Raw genomic sequence first — 17,378 nt, forward strand, 5'->3', positions numbered from 1 at the left:
GGGTTCCTGGCACCTGTGGAGCACCACGCAGCAAGGAATTAACAGACTTCAGGAGAGGGGGGAGTGGAGAAACCTTGGAGAGATGGGGAAAGAAGGGGTAAAACCTGCCAGAAGGAAATCAGATTGATATGTGCGGAATGATGTGCTGGGACATTTCACAGTCTCTGGGTCCCAGTGACACTGGTAGATCTGACAATTGGCTTAGGGACACTAGCCTTTTGTTCCAGTTCTGTTTGAAAATTGGCTGGACTTCAACTTGCATTTTTCTTAAGGAAAAAGAACACAGGAGCATTGAGTTTTATTTTAACATTGAGAAACCTTTCGTGAAATGGCCAAAACCCACAGCTGAGGACAACACCAAAAGATGGCGAGGTGAATCAGGAAATAGTGGCTGGGTGACCCCAAGCTTGGGATTTCAGAGCCTATAGAGTCCGGGTAGGGTGCGGGGGAGAGGGAGGGAGGGAAGAGTGAGAGAGAGGCATGGAGTTCTACAGATTTGAGGAAAGGTCCTGGGAAAGGAGGAGTTAGAGTAGGAGACAGTGTAACGAGACTCGATTTCAATACAATGAGGATACAGGGAGGAGAAGTTTGTGGGATGGAGTGTTTGAAGCTTAGGGAACAAGAGGGGAAAATTGAGAAGAAAACTGACCGTAGTAACATTGATAAAACAGAAACAAGAGCATTTGTAATACAGAGAGTTTGGTGGCTTGAAGAGATTTTAATTTTTCTTAACGAGGGACTAAAAGGCACGAGTTGTAACATCAACACTCATTTATTGACGCACTAGTCCACATCACACAAATAGCCTCCTGACTTGCTCTCCCATCTGGCCCTTAGTAATTACTTGCACCGTACCGGGAGTTTGCCATCATAGTTCACTGAACACGCCAAATTGCATCTCTTCGGGAATCTGAGAGCTCACCTGAGGAGTACGTCACTGAACCCAGCTCCAAACAAGCATCAACTCTGGTCTGTGTCCAAACAGTGCCTCCTGTTCCCAGTGCAGTTGGAGACTCTCAGCACACACAGCTACAGGCGATGGTGCCTGCGTCACACCAGCTCTGCCAGGAACAAATCCCTGTCCCGATTCCATTGCAAAAGATTAAACGAAAACTTTCATCACCTTGGTGACAGTTGCTGATAATCCTAAAACATAAATGAAAACAGAAAATGCTGGTAAACACTCAGCAGGTCATGCAGCACCTGTGGAGAGAGAAACAGAGTTAACAGGTCGATGACCTTTCATCAGATCATAAAAGCTTCTTTCAAATAAAATAATTGGGAATTTACAGCATTTACTTGATCTAAAAAAAACCTTTCTTCACCCCTCTATTCTCCCCTCCTCTCCTCCACTGTCCTTCAACCCCGTCTCCTGAAGGTATTGACTCATTCGCCAGAACGTTCAACTCCGATGGGAGGGTTGTAAAAGGCACTTCAATGGAAAGGGGAATCGGGTGGAGTGTGTAATGGGCAATCCATCCAATATTGCCCATTTTGTGCCCACGCCCATTGTTCCATGCGCCCTGCAGTACCTCACACAAGTGACTGTTCATCAAACGTGAGCCTAGGCAGTGAATGTTGGATGATGCAGTGGATTCGACACTGTGCGTTCGCCTTCAGAGACATGGCTTCGAGTCCACATTAATGGGATGAAAGTCTGGCTGTAAGGTGAAACGAGTTGGGCAGTCTCGATCTAGTTTCCATGCATAAAACTGTCCTTAATTGATACAAAATTGGCAATTTCACTCATGGGATAGATAGTATGAGAAATGGATCAGTATCATACTGGTGCATTAGGGGGCAATCTTCTAAGATTGGTGCTAAGGTACATTGTTGGGGCAAAGCAGAGGGAGTTTTACTCTGCACCTAATCCATGCAGTGGCTAGCCTGGGAGTACTTGATAGGGCAGTGCAGAGGGAGCTTTACTCTGCACCTAATCCATGCAGTGGCTAGCCTGGGAGTACTTGATAGGGCAGTGCAGAGGGAGCTTTACTCTGCATCTAACCATCTATACCTGAGCTGTCGGTGCTTGATGCTGGAAGTATTCCATTCACTAACACAAACACAAACACAAACACCCCTCATATTGATGAGAAAAATTTTCACAAAAGCAGTGTTTAAAAAAAGAGCACCGAAACCTGGCCCTGTTCCAGTAGTTACACAAATGACCCAAACAGATGGCAAGAGAATCACAACATGAACAGCCAGTTGGAACTAATATGGATTAGCTGCCAATGACTGATACTGGCATCTCCTGATCAATACGTCGCCTGAAGCCCAGTCACTTTTCACAGTTGATTGTAACTCTGGTAACAGCACAGATCCTGCTCTCACCTCTAGTTTCCAAACTCCCCCTCTCTGTCGCAACCTTCCTTGTCTCTCACTATTTCATTGATGCTACTTTGGTTAATGCTGCTTCTCCAGCTCCCCTCTCTTCCTTTAAAACTCTACTTAAAACCCACCTCTTTGACCTAACTTTTGGTCACCCCTTATTATTCTCTCCTTCATTGGCTAAGTGTCCATTTTGGTCTGATTGTGCCTCTATGAAATGCCTTGGGATGTTTTTCTGTGTTAAAGGCGCTATATCAATGCAACTTGTTGTTGTGTCCCAGCACAGACTGGTACAAGCTCCTCTCTTGGATAGAAAAGCCTCTCTTTTCTCTGGTACTAATGCTCTATTGTATTCACTTTACAAGCTTACATGGATAGCCTTGAAGGTAATGCAGTTACACAAATGGAATTTCGATCTCATTCATTTTGCATCGGTGTGATAGTTAGCTATTTTTTTGTGGGTCACTAAGCAACCGAGCATTACGGAGTGGTATGTGGGCACAAATTTATATAACTATTTCTTAATGGAGCTTTCGAGTTGTAAGCACTATATCGAGATCCCTGAAGGCATTGGGGTTTTGGCTGCTGTGTGTTGTCTCAGTGTGCCAAGTAGAAACTTTCAAATCAAGTCAAAATGTTCTATTTGAATTATAATTAAAATTCAGAGTAAGTGATTTTATTTTGTGTGAACCCCTCTCATTTTTCATTGGAGAGGGTGCAATGGAGACTTACTAGAATGATACCAGGGATGAGGGACTTCAGTTATGCGGAGAGACTGGAGAAGCTGGGATTGTTTTCCTTAGAGCAGAGAAGGTTATGGGGAGATTTAATTGAGGTGTTCAAAATTGTGAGGGGTTTTTGATAGACTAAGTTAGGAGAAACTGTCTTTCCTTTCTCCCCTTTTGCCCCGTGCTTCCAAACGTGACCTGTTGAGACTGAGAGAGGGCAACTGGGCGAGGTGGGGTCTCGCTTGCTGCTGTGAACCTGCCACTTTAAAAAAAAAAATTGTTCTCGGGATGCAGGTGCAGGCCGTCATTTTATTGCCCATTGCCCGTTATCCCTGAGAAGGTGGCGGTGGGCCTTCTTCCCGAACCGCTGCAGCCTGTGTGGAGATGGTGCTCCCACGATGGTGTTCGGTGGGGAACTCCAGGATAGTGACCCAGTGACGATACACGCCCAAGTCAAGATGGTGGGTGACTTGGAGATGATGGTGTTCCCTTCTCGTTAGTAGAGGTCGCGGGGCTGGGAAGTCCTTGATGTTGCATGAGGCTGAGCAGTGAATTACCTTCTCAACCCCCCCAACAGAATAATTCCTTGTTAACTCTTCCCCAGTGGTAGCAGAGATCCAGAGCTCAGCAGCAGGAGGGATTGTGGGAGCAGGATGGGTCACTGTGGCACCGTATGTGTTGGCACTGTCAATCCACCCATCTGCTGTGTGGATTCCTAGCAAATCCTTCCCATTCACTGAAACCATCAGCCACCATCGGCAACGTGTGTTTTGTTCTCATTTTATGGGGATATATTGGTTTGTAAACAGGCGTGGTACGGAGCAAGAAGGAAGCCTGTCTGACGCCTTCCCTCAAATCATCGTAGAATCTTACAGCGCAGAAGGAGACCATTCAGCCCATTGTGCCTGTGCCAGCTCTTTGAAAGAACTATCCATTAGTCCCACTCCCCTACTCTTTCCCCATAGCCCTGCAATTTTTTTCCTATTCAAGTATTTATCCAATTCCCTTTTGAAAGTTACTATTGAATCTGCTTCCACCACCCTTTCAGACAGTGCATTCCAGATCATAACAACTCGCTGTAAAAAAATTCTCCTCATCTCGTCTCTGGTTCTTTTGCCAATTATCTTAAATCTGTGTCCTCTGTTTACTGACCCTCCTGCCAGTGGAAACAGTTTCTCCTTATTTACTCTATCAAAACCCCTCATAATTTTGAACACCTCTATTAAATCTCTCTTTAACCTTCTGTGCTCTAAGGAGAACAACCCCAGCTTCTCGAGTCTCTCCACATAACTGAAGACCCACATCCCTGGTACCAGTCTAGTAAATCTCCTCTACACTCTCTCCAAGGCTAACGAGCGGCTTGATGGCACATTTGCATCGTGGAAGCAATCTCTCAGTGTGGTGGGGCTGCTGCTATTTGAATTTACCCCTTTTAGAACACGAGAACTCTGGCAGAACTGCATGTGCATGCCGCCACCAGAGAAAATGCCAATGAGGTGGGTTTTGGTGCCTCCACACTCTGGGTTCTAATATACCGTAATAATGCGCATATAGGATAGGGTTGCCAACCCTCTAGGATTGTCCTGGAGTCTCCAGGAATGAAAGATTAATCTCCTGGACACTGCTGCAAGCAACCTGGTCGAACAATTATAGGAGGGAATAAAAAAAATTTTTTTTTTTTCATTTTCTTTGAACACTTTTCATTTATTCGTTATTAAAATATCGGAGATAAAGAGGCTGTGTGACTGGGCGGGGCAGTTGGAAGCGGGAGGTCATGTGAGGAAACCTTCAGGAATACATCCAACCAGAGTTGGCAACCCTAATATGGGCTGCACTTTAAGTTAAAGTTTAATAATCGTCTTCTAGTGGAGGTGGGGAGCATGCGGCCTATATGTGTTGGCAAACTATATGAGCAGAAATGCAGCAAATGAGGTATTAAAGAGTGATTGCCAGTGACTGCTGATTCAGGGTTAGGTCCTGTTTATTTTGGTTGGAAACCAAACTTTCCCTTTACTTTTTTTCCTCCATCACTATTATGGCACTGCCTTTTTAGCAGCTAGTTGCTTATTTAAGGTGCGGGTCCTGCATACTGAGGTTGTAATGAGGGGGCCGGATGAGGCGGGGGGGCCACTTTAATCGAGGAGCCCATCGGGACCCTCTCTTTCTCTCTAGGAATCCCCCCGCTCCTTTTCTGACGAGGATCTCGGCGTTTGTGTCTCTTCCAGTATGCACTTTACAAAAAGATGACGCAGGCCGCCATCCTGATCCAGAGCAAGTTCCGCAGTTATTACGAGCAGAAGAAGTTCCAGCAGAGTCGCCGAGCAGCTGTCCTCATCCAGCAGTATTACCGGAGCTACAAGGAGTGTGGCAAAATGAGGCAAAAGCGAAGGACAGCCGTCATGGTTCAACAGAAAATCAGGTAGGACATCACGTCCCAGCGTGTGGACAGAATTTTGCTCTCATTTTCATTGGGGCCTAGTTCTGGAGCCTCAGCTCGCAGGATGTGTCGCTCCCAGCCGGAGGGTGTGTCGCTCCCAGCCGGAGAGTGTGTCGCTCCCAGCCGGAGGGTGTGTCGCTCCCAGCCGGAGGGTGTGTCGCTCCCAGCCGGAGGGTGTGTCGCTCCCAGCCGGAGGGTGTGTCGCTCCCAGCCGGAGGGTGTGTCGCTCCCAGCCGGAGGGTGTGTCGCTCCCAGCCGGAGGGTGTGTCGCTCCCAGTTGGAGGGTGTGTTAAACCTAGTTGAAGTTGTGCCAACCGGAGGGTGTGTTACTCCGATACAGGACCAGTTAAACTGCTTTTACTGCTGTTTGTTTTTTGGGGGTAATATAAGTAAAAGTATTTTTATGTTTGATGTGGGGTCCCTGGGAAGTGGCAAACAAATGAGTCTCGTGACCACGGTGCTCCTCGGGCTGTTTATATTTCCTAATGCAACCATTGACGGGTCAGCTCTGTGTTTGGCTGTCAGTGTGTGAACCCCACGTTTTCCTGTCAGTGGGTGAACCCCACGTTTTCCTGTCAGTGGGTGAACCCCACGTTTGCCTGACAGCGGGTATGAATCCCACGTTTGCCATTGGCTGTACTCTTCTAAAGTAAAATCACCTTAAAACAAATGCTTCATTCCCCGCTGGGGTGCTGCATTTTCAGGACTAAAGAGGTCTTTTTCTTCCTCAATCTTTTTTCAGGAGCAGTCTGCTGACCAAGAAACAAGATCAAGCCGCACGGAAGATTATGAGATTTTTGCGCCGTTGTCGTCACAGGTGAGATGTCAAAGATCATTCCAAGTCTGTGAACTTTCTAAAAATTTCTTTAATTTAAATTTATTTTGCTTCCTGGGTTTTATTTCCATCACAAATAATATATGTATAATTTTAAGATCAACCCATTGGCATTAGGGAATAATAAATGGGAGGAAGAGCTGAAACCTTCTTAAAGAAAATCTCGTTGTTAGGATAGTTTATAAACATCTCCCATTAACCCTCGTGTAGATCTCTGCTGCGAGAATGTTTTTCTACAGCTCACCCAGGTGGTTGAGTGGGTAAAGTCACTGTTCCATTGTGATACTGATCCGTATAGACGCAAAGATCTTTGGTTCGATTTCCCCAGTCTGTGCTGAGTTAGCTGATACCAGCTGGGATGGTGGTCGAGTCATTATAATGGGCTCTGTGCCCCTGGGTTCGGGAATGGAAAATTATTCACTCTTCCTGCTCCTGTTTACAATCCAGTGACCCCTGCAGGAAAGTGTGTACATTTGGATGCCGGATCGGGCTTTGCTGTGAGGCCCACCATAGTCAAAGAGCATGGCGACACTTGTTGTCTCGACTGCCATATGAGAAATGGCCATTTGGCAAAAGTGCCATGTTTAAACCATATACCAACACGAATCAGTATCTCTGAGGAGGTGGGGGGGCAGGATGAGAAGTATTTGGTTCGGGGGGGAGTATTTTTATCCCAAATGCAGTGCTTTGCAGTGATAGGACATGTGTTTTGGTGAGTTCCTGATCTCAGTTGTGCCCTGTAGAGGTCACAGATCGAAGGCCTGGTATTTTCCGCAGGAAGAGACATAAACCCATGGACATGTCCTGCCAGTCTGCCCTCAGGCAAGGAAACGCTGAGAATATCTTTCCTCACCAAACAGGATATTCTCACACAGGTGCACACACAGTACACACCATGTAAAAACTGACACGGGTATTCTGCATTTGTCATACCAGAGGCACATACATCAATTGTACAGGCCAGACACTTCAACTTTTCATTCATAGTGCCCAAACCATGTTGCTGGTCCACATAACACCAGCTCCGGTGTTGCCAGTGCAGCCTGTCCTACCCTTGAATATTGGCTGCTCTGACATGCTGGATGTGGAGCTTATACACTCAGGAATGGGCTCTGAGACATGAGCTCCGAAATTACACTGTGCGATATTAATTCATCAACACATTTGGATTAAATTCCTTTGTCCAGAATTTTAACAAAGCCATTCATTTTGAATGCATTGCCTCCTTCATTAAAATAGTGGACAAACACACTTCGTACCGGTCCATGTATTAACATTTACACTGTGTAATTTGAAGGCCACACAGTTCATGATAAGTGAATTGTTATCTTTAGTCGGGTTTTGACCGTGGCTCAGTGGGAGCACTCTTGCTTCTGAGTCAGAAGGTCGTGGGTTCAAGTCCCACTCCAGAGACTTGAGCACATAATCCAGGCAGAGTACCCCAGTGCAGTACTGAGGGAGTGCTGCACTGCTGGAGGTGCCATCATTTGGATGAGATGTTAAACCAAAGATCCATCTCCCCTCTCAGGTGGATGTAAAAGATCCCATGGCACTACTGGAAGAAAAGCAGGGGAATTCTACCAGTGTCCTAGCCAACATTTATACCTCAACCAGTACCACCCCAAACAGATTATCTGATCATTAATCCCAAGGTGTGGGATCTTGCTGTGCACAAATTGGCTGCTGTGTTTCCTACATTACAATAGTGACCACACTTCAAAAAGTACTTCATTGGCTATAAAGTACTTTGGGACATCCTGAGGTTGTGAAAGGTGCTGTATAAATGCGAGTTCTTTTTACATTTTGTGTGTAGCAGACTAGCACTGGATGTGACAGTGAGACACGCATGAGCTGTGCAGTAACAGATGGCTGTGACTTGACTGGCATGTAGTGCAGCTCAGCTCTGTGTGTTTCCCCACAACAGATACTCCGTTGGGATTAAAATTCAAGCAATAAAGAATATCAGGGCATTCTGTGAAGAAAAAAAACCCACAAGAGTTAGAATATTCAATGGGGTTTGTTTTGCGAGGCCCCGGCTAGTGGGAGGTGCTTCACACACCGCCGGCAAATATCGGCAAACCCCAGGCAGTGCTCATGTGATATTGTGCGATGAAGTGGCTGTGTGTGACACCTCACCCAACCATGCCTGGCACAATTTACCCTGATGTGTCTTTGTTTAAAGTGTGAACGGGGATATTCTGAGCACCGAATATAAAGGAATATTAAACAGAAGATGACGCATCAATAAACATGCAACTCAAACACAGCTTTGCAGTGCCCCTTGGTTGGCATCGCTGGCATCGCTGCCCACTCTGCTCTTTGATAAACCCCCCTCCAGTGTTTCAAACTGGAATTCTGAGAGTGGTTATTCCTTTAAACCCTTTTGTTTTGGAACATGTAATAAACGGCCCCAGAAAAGGACAGAAGTTAAGATCGCTCTGCGCCAGAGAATTCAAGCTGATAAACTCTACGTTTCAGCGTAAGACACACGTCAGACATTTTACGGAGTTTCATTTGAGTCTTGTCGTGAACTGGTTTACGTTCATGCGAAATTCTTTTGTGCGCCATCTTAATGCTTTTTTAATGACTGTTTTCACTAACACTTTTCACTAGTGCACCACCTGGGCAACTAAATCCCATGCCCAAAAATAAAGACCCCCCAGGTGTCATGAACTTTGACACCGTAAGGTAATTACCAATTGACAAACGCCAGGGTTGGATTTGGTTTGAGCTGTATCCCACTACTCCTAGATTTGGGATTCCTTACTGTTCTTCCTACATTCTCGACTGGGACCTATAACATTAATACAACTCCCCAGACCTCACCCATGGCATAAGCCCCCTGTCTCTTTATCTCCGTCTCCCCCCTAGGGTTGCCAACTCTGGTTGGAGGTATTCCTGGAGGTTTCGTTACATGACCTCCTGCCCCCCCACTGTCCCACCATTGGTTGCCCAACACGTCCCTCCTCACGGCACACCATCTTCCCGCGGCCAATTGGGAAGCCAACAGACTCTCCATGATTCAATTGGATGATACTTGACTGTTAAACAGCCTTTTTTCTCCCCAACTCCTATATTTTTATAACTAATAAACAAAAGTGTTCAAAGCAAATGATAAAAAACACACTTTTTTAATGCTCCTATCATTTTCCTCCCGGGTTTTGCTCGCAGCAATGTCCTGGAGATTAATCTTCAATTCCTGGAAACTCCAGGGCATTCCCAGAGGGTTGGCAATCCGACTTCCCTCCCCCCAATCACTGCCTTTAAGGTGGTGTGTGAATCTAATATTTGAATTTGCTGGGATTACTGAGACCGACCTAAAGAGGTAAGTTTATCAGCTCCTCCGGAGGCAGTTACATCCCACTGGAAATATGAACTTGTCACTGGAAGGGGCTACTGCGGTTCTTTCTGACTGTTGACAGCCGAGGGTTGCCATCTCTGGTTGGACATATTCCTGGAGGTGTCATCACATGACCTCCTTCCTCTGATTGCCTTGCCCCCACACTCCTGCCATTGGTTGCCCGACATGTCCATCCTTGTGGCGTCCTGCCCCCACACCAATCAGAAAGCGAATAGACTCTTCATTATCCAATTGGATGATTCTAGACTGTTAATCAAACAGCTTTTTTCCCCATGTCTGGTATTTTCATAACTGATAAACAAAAGTGTTCAAAGAAAACGTTTTTAAAAACACAATTTTCTTAATGCCCCTATGATTTTTGCTCGCAGCAGTGTCCTGGAGATTAGTCTTTAATTCCTGGAAACTCCAACGCAATCCTATGGCAGCCTGAGCTGCACAGCCTAACTGGATAGGCTGGTGTTGTCATATTTCCCCTTGTTGGCCTGTTTGGACCTTGGCCGAGAGTCCAGGAGCCAGGTAAATAAAGCTGGGGACCCCAACTTCAAAACAGCCGTGTACCATTACTTTAGTTCTGTTCCTCTGCTTTGGATTCTGTCCCATTCATATCCCACAGTACCAGAGGTCTTAAGCTGTAAGAAGCAGTTGTATAATATAAATGTAATATCAGAGAGACAGCGATAAAAAGTCTAACAGGACAAAGAGAAAGAAAGGCTAGAGAGACTGAAATGGATACAAGAAAAGAGATTGGGAAAGGAATAGATTTAAGATAATTGGCAAAACAGCCAGGGAGGAGATGAGGGGAATTTTTTTTACACAGCGAGTTGTAATAATCTGGAATGCGCTGCCTGAAAGGGTGGTGTAAGCAAATTCAATAGTAACTTTCAGGACAGAATTGGATAAATACTTGAAAAGGAAAAATTTGCAGGGCTACGGGGAAAAGAACGGGGGAGTAGGACTAATTGGATAGCTCTTTCAAAGAGCTGGCACAGGCACGATGGGCTGAATGGCCTCCTTCTGTGCTGTATGATTCCATAAGTGGAGAGAAAGCAGATATGAGGCTGGATATGACTGTTGAGCAAGATGAGCGGGAACACACTCAACGGAGTAGAAATTCGTCTCGGGCGTTATCGCAAACCGGACGGTATCACATCAGAATTCCTAATTCTAGCTACAGTGTGTTGGGCTGGACACACCAGACCTGTACTGACAGCAGGGAGCCATGGTTACCCTGCGTGCCTGCATCACTCCCCTCACAAGCCACGTACGGACTGTCCCTTTCCACTCTCTCACTGAGTCAAGTCAGTTTCCACTGATCAGGAAGAGTTGACTGGGAGATATTGAAAGGCAATGGAAGTGAAAGGCAGTCTGTCACACAGCTGAGGTTTTTTTTTTAAAAAGTTAAGTAAAAGGAAGGGAACCTGGGTGGTGTGGTGAGCTGGGTATTGGCCCTTCACCTGGCTGTCTACTGGCTGTGGGGTTCCCATGTGGAACGAGTTAAGGCAGTGTCAATAATTCCTAATGGGATTGGGCCCAAAGCACAAAACTGCATTCGTTTTGTCACTAATTGTCAGTCTCACTCAAAGAGGCCACAGTAGGTGTTGTGCGAAATGGAAACTTGTTACAATGGTGGATTACTGGCCACTCTTCTGTTGGTGGGCTGAGGCACATTGTTGGGACAGTGTAGAGGGAGCTTTACTCTGTATCTAACCCGTGCTGTACCTGCCCTGGGAGTGTTTGATGGGACAGTGTAGAGGGAGCTTTACTCTGTATCTAACCCGTGCTGTACCTGCCCTGGGAGTGTTTGATGGGACAGTGTAGAGGGAGCTTTACTCTGTATCTAACCCGTGCTGTACCTGTCCTGGGAGTGTTTGATGGGACAGTGTAGAGGGAGCTTCACTCTGTATCTAACCCGTGCTGTACCTGTCCTGGGAGTGTTTGATGGGACAGTGTAGAGGGAGCTTTACTCTGTATCTAACCCATGCTGTACCTGTCCTGGGAGTGTTTGATGGGACAGTGTAGACGGAATTTTACTCTATTTAACCCTTGGAGTGCTTGATGCTGACACTGGGTAACAAAGTGCAGTCCATCCCCCACTACTGACATCTCCTATCCTGATAAACACAAAATGCACCAAAAAATTAAAATATGGAATTAAGAAGACATTATAAAAGCAGCATTATGGAGTGAGTAGGTGAGAAAAGTAAAACCATAAATGGTCAAAATTTAAAGTAAAAACAGAAACGTCTGGTAATGCACAGCTGATCAGCCCCTGAAAGAAATATCAATTACTATTTCTTCAGAGATTTAAGGAGCTACAGATTTGCTCAGTTCAGTCATTCTTTCCAACATTACAAAGTGACAGTTGATGTTGAGAAATGTTTGCCTTAATCCAAACAACCAACTTGCAAACAGAAGCAGTGAAGACACACCAGATATCCAGAACAAAATGTGACACAAGCACACACAGTAGGTGCTGTGCCGGCCAACTTGTAACAACAATAAGCTGTTGATGCTAAATCTGGGAAGCTTTCTTTTCGTGAAAATCATAGAATGATACAGTACAGAAGGAGACCATTCGGCCCATTGTGCCTTTGCACGATCCCTAGGTCCAGCATTGTTTATGTTCTACTGCTAGACAAGGCAGACCAGGCAAGTTCTGGTGTGATTGTTACTGATCCATAGGAGAGGCGAGGTTGGTAATTTTTCACTCTTTCACTGCTGCATTGCTTGTTTTTCTATGTTAATGGTGTGTACGTTAAATGGGGTCTAAACTCTAGTCATCAACTCTTTTATATTACTCACTCTTCTCTCCATTTAATTCCTGTGAATGTTTTCTTGCTGTTTCCTACTCCTCTGGTCACAACACTCTGTGCTTACTTATTGTAGGCCCCTTGGGGTTGCCTTGCTATCTCGCCCCTTTTGGACACTATGCGGCCTTCAACATTAGAAGGCCTGAGAGGTGATTGATAAATATTCGAGTCCGATTATTGGCCTCAGTCAACCTTCTGTGTTTAAGTCGAGGTTTGCGAGATGCAGGACAGACCATTGCTCTGTGAGTTCAAACAGAAGTGTGCTTTGTGTGTAATGGAATCGCTGTCTGAATTCTGTTTGCTGGTCGGGAAGTTAGCCTTGAGCCCTTGTGACAGGACGACAGCTCACCTGCTATCTTATCCCCTGTATGATTGAGTTTCTGAGCATGCTCACTCTAACCCACTGACCCAGCATGTGTGAAAAGCACCATCGGTCCCCTCAGCCTGGTCGCTGTGCCACAGGAGGGGAAGGAGGAATATCGTCCCACAGACACGCACCTTCTGCCAAACCCGTCCGCAAGGCAGGACAACATTGGTCTTGATAGCCATGGAGGGGGACCTCATCCCCACTCACCCACTCTCCTAGTTGGAGGAGGTGAAGGGCTTTAAAGGAGAAAGACAAAGAGGAGGATGGAGGGAGGGAAAAATGGCATCAACTTGCATCAGAATTTGAAGTGTTGAAACCTGCCTTTGGTCTGATAATTGATGGTACGTTTGGTTTGCTAATAGCTGTTTGGTATTGTTTTGCTGTCTAAAGCCCCCTGGTGGACCGTAGACTGTACAAAAGGGTGAGTGTAGCCTTCTGCTGGCCAGCTTCTCTCTATCTCTGCTTGGTGCCTGCTTGCATGGGGCTGCAGCCTAACCTGCCAATTCTCACGTTTGTTGCCTATAACTAAACTAACACTCTACACGATACTAACAAATCTGCTTCTTAAAGATACATTTTGTTAATATATATATCTATATGGAGAACGATTTCACCAGTTGTTACTAGTGCATGATACAGAATGACACTTGCGATGAATTGTGGGATACTGGATGTTATGAACCGCATCCAGGCGTTAACCAATAAAAATGTTTAACTTGGAATCGAGTTGGCTCATGGGATTTAACACCAAAGTTTTTGGGAATTGAAAAGCCAAGCAAAGCCAGATGGTGCTAGTAATAGAGTGGGAGTGGACAGTTCCTGGCTCAAAAGGTATTGTCTCTGACACACCTGGCGTTATCATGAAGGATAAGTAGAGCCCAGACTTGGCCACGATGGCATCCCAATGTAGGAATTGGGTGCTTTGGAGGACGATACTGCACATTGAAGCCACATAACACGTCTCTACTATACGTAAGGATATTACCATTTGATTCTTTGGATGGTTGAGGTCCAATATTTCAGGGTTCCTGTTGATGCAAAATTTGGCATTTGGAGAACCAAACCAATCGTGGACACCAGACTAGAATTTGGCCTTGAACCATCTGAAGTCTGAGGCCAAACTACGGCTGTGACCCATATCACATTGAACTTTGATTCAGTTCAGAATACTGTTCCACCCCTTGTCCCTTCCCCCCCCCTCCAGTTATCATGCCAGCGGTTGAGGGAAATGGTAAGACGCAGCACATTGGCAACATTTTTAATGAGGGTTTCCCAGAAAGAGTGCAGAAAGGACAGTGTCTCCTGTGAATCGAGTAGTTCATTCATGAAATAAATAGTGTGCCATTTGTAGCTGATCGGCCTTTTATTTCACAAGAATGTCCAACCAAGACAATTCAGGGCTCTCAGTCCCACCCAACACAGTTTACACGGCCTGATCTTTCATTATATTCAGTTCCCTTTTTTTGTAAATAAAATCGAGCATGTGTATGTTTTAAAACTTTTTTTTAAACAAATTATTTTATGGGATGTTTGTCCTGGGGAATTTTAGGGACCCAGCGTCAGCATCGAGCACTCCCAGATCAGGTATATAGCATGGGCTAGATGCAAAATAAAGTTCACTCTGCCTCAACATTGTGGCTTTGTCCCAATCTTAACGTGCCCCCTATAGCACTGGTATGACATTGTTCCATTTCCCACACCAAACATCCAGTGGCCTCAGAGTGAGAATGCCAATTCCATGCCAGTGAGTGCCAAAATAGGACTCTGTCCATTAGGAAGTGGATTGAGAATTCCCCAGCTCATTCACATAGAATCCTTACAACAGAGGAGATTTACATCCCATTAGTCTGGTCTAATCCCAGAGGTGAAAGGATAGAATGCTCATCCATTTCTTGCCTGGTTTTAATTTTTGACACCTCCCCACTCCCACCATGCACATTGACCATTGTAAAAAAATGTTCTTTCCTTTCCCGATAGACGCTAACTCTTACAGAACCATAGAATGGTTACAGCACAGAAGGAGGCCATTCAGCCCGTCAAGCCCTTGTCGGCTCGATTGTAAGAGCAATCCAGTTGGTCCCATTCCTCTGCTCTTGCCCCATAGCCCTGCAAATTTTTTTCCCTTCAGGTATTTGCTGAGATCTTCTGGTTGCCCCCAGCCGCCCCCCCCCCCCCTACCCAGTACCTCACCCAAGAGCCTATTCCTCACGTGTGACAGTGAGCATCAGCAGGCTATTTGACAATGGGGACATCATAGCATAGCCCTCACCTGCCCTCACCATCACCATTTGCTGATTGAAGTGTGGAATCGGAGAGACGCATTTCTCAAGTGAAATTCAGGTTTTTTTTTGTTCTTGCTATTAATTACCTTGGAAAAATAATTTTTTAAAAACGACCTTTGCTTTCTTCACTGTCACAATCCATACCTGGCTGTGGTAAAGGAACGTTTATAAAAATGATACTCTGCCGGTTCATACCTTTAATAATAAAAATAAACGTGACTATTTATGCTGTTTAACGTTTAAATATTAGACGTGCCCGCCCACCATCTGATGGCGATGGCGCCGTTTCACGATTTTATTTTCGGAGAACGTCAGTGCTCAAAGTTGATGTGGGGAGTGCTGGGGCACCAGTCCAACACCCCTTGTAACTTCAGCACTGAAGCAAGAATCGCGCTTTATTCGAAAACACAAGCAGGATGTGCCGGCGACGCAGTCTAACCATAAGCTGCCCCACCAGCGGCTATTTGCAGACGAAAGCCCGTGCTGAAATGACGGGTTTACATGATGGGTATTTTTTCACAGGAACGGCTTGCGTTTTCAAAATTCCCGAGAACTTGGCGTTGAATCCCATGAGCCAGCCTGCAGAGGCACCCCTGCGAGTGCACTAGCTCCCCGTGAGATTTTCCGGCCCGAGCAGATCAGTAATTATGGATTGCCCGGTTTGGAATGACTGCATGCATGCAAATGGCTGATGTCACAGGCTAAAGATCAAAATGATTGATGGTATGTAAAGCTGCATTATGTTATAGAAAAGTTTCAGTCTTTCCCCGGACAATTTGCAAAGTAAGAATACTTTCCCCCCCTCCCTCCTTGTCGGGTTCAGGCACTGGCTCTTGCTGGGGTACAGTTCCACGGACACCAAAGCCCTCCAGTAGCACCTAGATTGCCTGTTCTTCATGTGTGAGTCTTAGGCTGTGAGTATTGGCAGGCTATTTAACTGAGGAGGGAATCATAGTCGAGCTCAATCCTGTCCTCGCCCAAAATTCACAAGTGTGCATTTTCCAGCACGAGTCAGAGATAGTGATAAGGTGCAGGAACCCTGGCTGATGTTTCAACCCCTCCCCCCCATTCCCAGCCTAGGAAGTCCTGAGAACTTTTATAGCACCTCGTACTGCCACTTGACTGAAATCAGCTAACTGAGCACAGTCTAGGGACTGAACCCATGGCCTTTTGGTCTGTACGGCTGTGTAGTACACTGAGGGCTTTATCCACTAACACATGTTTAGCGGGTTTCAGTGTAGCTGAGTACTGTGTAATGCCCCTCTGTCCCGTCTATAACCCCTGTGTTTACACTGGGACTGGAGGATAATTTGCTGCAGGTACTAGTTGTGCAAGAAATAGAGTAACCCTATTTACACTGTTGTTCACAGCAGGGTGGTGCTGTTGACATGACTATTCAGTGCAAGGTGCTCCATTTGCACTATTGTTCACAAGAGGGGTGGCTACATTTATTCTGCTTACAATAGGGCTACCCATTACACAAGTGATCACAGGAAGACACTACTATGCACAACAGTACTGCCTATAGAGGCGTTTCATTTACCCTCTGCACAATTTTTAACACACTGGTTAGAGAGTTTGCCTTAGATTTCTATCTGCACATTTTCAATCAACGACCATGTTCAAATAGTGTGGCCAGGAAGTTAACAAAAATGGCACACAGAAAAAACTAAACCCCAAAATGTTTTTATGCTGAGTCATTTATGCCATGGCTCCATTGGTGTCCACCTGACATAGTGGTTCCAAGACTGCGCATAATCCGTCCCCTGATGTACTGCATAACCTCTCTGAATCACATGTAGTGGATTGATGCCAGGATAAACAAGAGTCACCCCAGGGATTGGGTCACAATTGCGCCCTTGTGGGTGGTGTATGCATGGACAAAGAGCAATAATTCACCGTCCCACAGAGAGCATCCAACATAACCCAGGCACTTCCACTCATCCTCCCATGCAGCTTCGATATGCTCTGACTGCTGTACAACACTGGGTCACTGTATGCCAATCTAGCTGATAGAGATTCCCCAGTGAAAAGGGTGTTAGTGTCTACACTTAGGAGATTGCACACACTACTGAGTAATATAACAGAACCTCCAAGGGCAGGACCCAGGGATTTACAAGGAGCTGCCAACCTATTAATACTTCCCTCAACAATAACCCTCTAATTGACCTCTGCTGTGCTCACTTAAACCACTCCCCCACATAAAGTATCTGAATAGTGGCCTTTA

The 17,378-nt window shown here is 45.7% G+C and overlaps 2 protein-coding genes across 2 annotated transcripts in view; both read left to right on the forward strand.

The window, feature by feature from the left end:
• camta1a (calmodulin binding transcription activator 1a) overlaps positions 1 to 17,378 on the forward strand; it is an 801,272-nt gene that overhangs the window by 763,493 nt on the left and 20,401 nt on the right. The window contains exons 19-20 of the mRNA XM_067970230.1: positions 5,285 to 5,478; positions 6,239 to 6,313. Coding sequence (XP_067826331.1) covers positions 5,285 to 5,478; positions 6,239 to 6,313 — 269 coding nt within the window. The remainder of the gene's footprint in view (positions 1 to 5,284; positions 5,479 to 6,238; positions 6,314 to 17,378) is intronic.
• LOC137300942 (vesicle-associated membrane protein 3-like) overlaps positions 8,580 to 17,378 on the forward strand; it is a 69,729-nt gene continuing 60,930 nt past the window's right edge. Inside the window, exon 1 of the mRNA XM_067970229.1 lies at positions 8,580 to 8,583. Within this exon, the coding sequence (XP_067826330.1) occupies positions 8,582 to 8,583 (2 nt within the window). The 5' untranslated portion in view covers positions 8,580 to 8,581. The remainder of the gene's footprint in view (positions 8,584 to 17,378) is intronic.

Source organism: Heptranchias perlo, chromosome 32 (assembly GCF_035084215.1).
Source record: "Heptranchias perlo isolate sHepPer1 chromosome 32, sHepPer1.hap1, whole genome shotgun sequence".
Classification (NCBI taxonomy): domain Eukaryota; kingdom Metazoa; phylum Chordata; class Chondrichthyes; order Hexanchiformes; family Hexanchidae; genus Heptranchias; species Heptranchias perlo.